This window comes from Myotis brandtii, unplaced genomic scaffold (genome assembly GCF_000412655.1).
Source record: "Myotis brandtii unplaced genomic scaffold, ASM41265v1 scaffold134, whole genome shotgun sequence".
NCBI classification, from domain to species: domain Eukaryota; kingdom Metazoa; phylum Chordata; class Mammalia; order Chiroptera; family Vespertilionidae; genus Myotis; species Myotis brandtii.
The window spans coordinates 454,049-456,894 of NW_005354756.1; the positions used below are offsets into that span (position 1 = coordinate 454,049).

The 2,846-nt window shown below is 52.2% G+C and overlaps 1 protein-coding gene across 1 annotated transcript in view; it reads right to left on the reverse strand.

Annotated features, from left to right (window-relative positions):
• FAM198A (family with sequence similarity 198, member A) overlaps positions 1 to 2,846 on the reverse strand; it is a 29,944-nt gene that overhangs the window by 5,607 nt on the left and 21,491 nt on the right. The window contains exon 3 of the mRNA XM_014534933.1: positions 2,627 to 2,846. Within this exon, the coding sequence (XP_014390419.1) occupies positions 2,627 to 2,846 (220 nt within the window). The remainder of the gene's footprint in view (positions 1 to 2,626) is intronic.

A 2,846-nucleotide genomic window follows, 5' to 3' on the forward strand; every position in this document is an offset into this window, starting at 1 on the left:
GGGGGCCGGGGCCAAGGCCCTTGCATGAACTTCGTGCATCGGGCCTCTAGTCTATAATAATAAAAGTGTAATATGCTAATTAGACCGGATGTCCTTCCAGACGTCCTTCCTTCTGGACAAAGCCACAGCAGGCAGGGGCTGAAGCAGAGGCAGCAGAGGCCCCCCAGCTGCAGCGATGGCCAGCGGGGGCCGGGGCCAAGGCCCTTGCATGAATTTCGTGCATCGGGCCTCTAGTTTGAAATATAATATTTGAACCTAGAAGTCATAAAAGAACAGCTCAATAATATACAAATTTTAAAAATTTCTGCACAGCAGCGTCTGGCACCCTATGGATTGTATGTGTGGGTGTGTGGCTATAGCACATGTGAGCTTATAAGGTGCATGTATAAGTGTGCATTTGTTTGAGATGTTGTGACTGATTTGGTGATTGTCCAACAAATATTTTTTCCTCTCCGCCTTCAGCTCTAGGCAGAGTGTGCTTCCCTTCCCTGACAATGGGCTTGGCCATTCACTCGCTTTGGCCAAAGGAGTATGAGTAGAAGCCTTAAAGTGCTCCTGCAGTTTGGTTGAGCTCTTGGGCTTGTTCCCTTCCCCGTGAGAGGGTTGCCCAGGTGGTACTGCTCCTGCAGCCTGGGCTCCAGAATGAGAAGTGAAGAGCAGTCCTAAGCCCACGCACAATTGGAGCCAAGTTCAACTGAGCCCCACTGACCTACAGACCCTGGAGCAAGACACGGAGAGCTGGTGTGCTAAGTTGGGCGAGTTTTGTTACGCAGCATTATCTCTACAGTCACTAATTCAGAGTGCTATGTGGGATGTGAAAAGCATAGGACTTGTGGGGGTATAAGGAATGTGTATGTGTGCAGTTCTTGTGTATTGTGTCCAGGTAAATGGTATGCTATGATACACACAGAAAAATAAGGGTTTATACTGGATCAAACAAAACAAAGGAGCAAGCACACCACAAAATGGGCTGTATGTGGAGTCCGTTCCCAACTCCCGTTCAGAAGGTGCTTCCAGTTCCTGTGCTGGGAAACCCACAGCCCCGCCTCTCTCCGTGTGCCAGTGGTTTCGAGGAAGGTGGCATCAGCCAGAGAGGAGGATTGGACTGGACCAGTCTTCAGCAGACCAGGGAAAAGGTGGCATGAGGCCAGCCGAGTCGCTTCTGACCACACACCCAACCTGTGTGTGCTTTGGCGGCTGAGACTTGCATCCCCACAGCAGGCCTTGGCAGCTGAGGAAGGTCCCACACCGCAACCCCAGGGCACAGACAGAGGGCCTCTGTGTGGAGCAGAAAGCTGCCGTGTGCACATCAGCTGGACCGGGGCTTTGTGCGGAGGTGCCCCGAGCTCCAGGGCATCCCTGCAAAGGTCCCCTCTTCCTGCCCTCAGTCACGGCCAGGTGACTAGTGATGCTGATTGAGAGGTGAGCTCTGGAGTCAGACCGTCCAGGCTGCGTCTCTGCTCCTCCAGCCGTGACCTTGGGCAAGTAACTTCACTGCTCCGGGCCTCGATTTCTCCACTTTAACAGAGTAGTATCTCACTCATAAGCTTGTCATAAAGAGTAGATGAATTAATTCCTGACAAGTGTCAGGGGCAGTGCCTGCTCATTCTTGAGCGTGTGCCTCCACCAGGCACCGTCTTAAGTACATTTCACAAAGGATCTCCTGTGCAGAAACCTCACAGGTCAGTGTTGTCATCTGGGATAGACCGAGACAGGGATTCAAGTGAAAGCAGTTTATCTGTGAGCCAATCCCAAAACCCAAGCAGGGGACAAGACACAGCAACAACCACTGCGGGTACCCGGGGCGCAATCCCGGTAGGCAACCCTGAGAAACACACGGAATATGCACCACAGAGCGACCCCAGACCAGACAGGAAATAGCTGATGCCTGCAGTCCCTCAGTTACCCCTGTGCTCTGACTGCGGGTCCCCAGAAACTCCAGCCTGTTCCCCAGAAACTAACTCTCTCTCTCTCCTATCTCTCTCTCTGTCTCTCTTCTCCCTTTCTCTCACTCTCTCTCTCATTTTTTAAATTACACAACCATGTTGATCCTTGCCAAGTCAAGGATATAATGCTATAAACAGTCGTGTGCTGGTAAATGTTTAACTCCCCGGGAGGAGGGGGCCCGTATGCAGCACTTGCTGAGTCTCATGGTGACAACAGTCCCACCCTGGCCAATCCGAGCTGCCAACACGACTGACAGGGGAGCTGACAGGAGACGAGCCACCGCTACACAGTATTTCCCAGACAGACGCAAACAGCCTCAAGAGCACAGATAACAGGGAAAATGTGGTGAAAGAATTAGGAAGTAATGGGTTGCTGATTGTTAGTTTATATAATTTTTATATAATTTAATTTTTCCCCTTTTTTGTTTTGTTTTCTTGTTTATAATTAAAATTTTTAAATGCCTGTGTTTCACAACCAGCTCACAAAACTCCTAAAAACGTGAACCATCAGCTCTCCTGAGCTGGCACTCGCTACTCCAGCACTCGGAACTGGATGAATAAGCCCAGAGGCTGGAAAATAACAAGAACAGGTGCCTGGTGCTCAAAAGACAAGACTGGGGGGAGAGTCACCATCCATCCCCACTTCTGCTGCCCTCCGGACTCAGCCCGGCCCCACATACCTGGAGCAGGAAGTCGAAGAGAGCCAGACGTGCCCACTCAGCATGGCGGATGCCCAGGCAGGGCGCCTGGCCTGGCTCGCTGCAGCCACGTGCCAGCAGGGCCTGGTACTGCAGCCAGCCCAGGGCCAGAGAGTTCTGGTCATTGTCAGGGTCACCCAGGTGCTGCACGTCAGGTGCCCACCAGATGACGGGCCTGGCGCCACCGTCCGTGTAGCGGTAG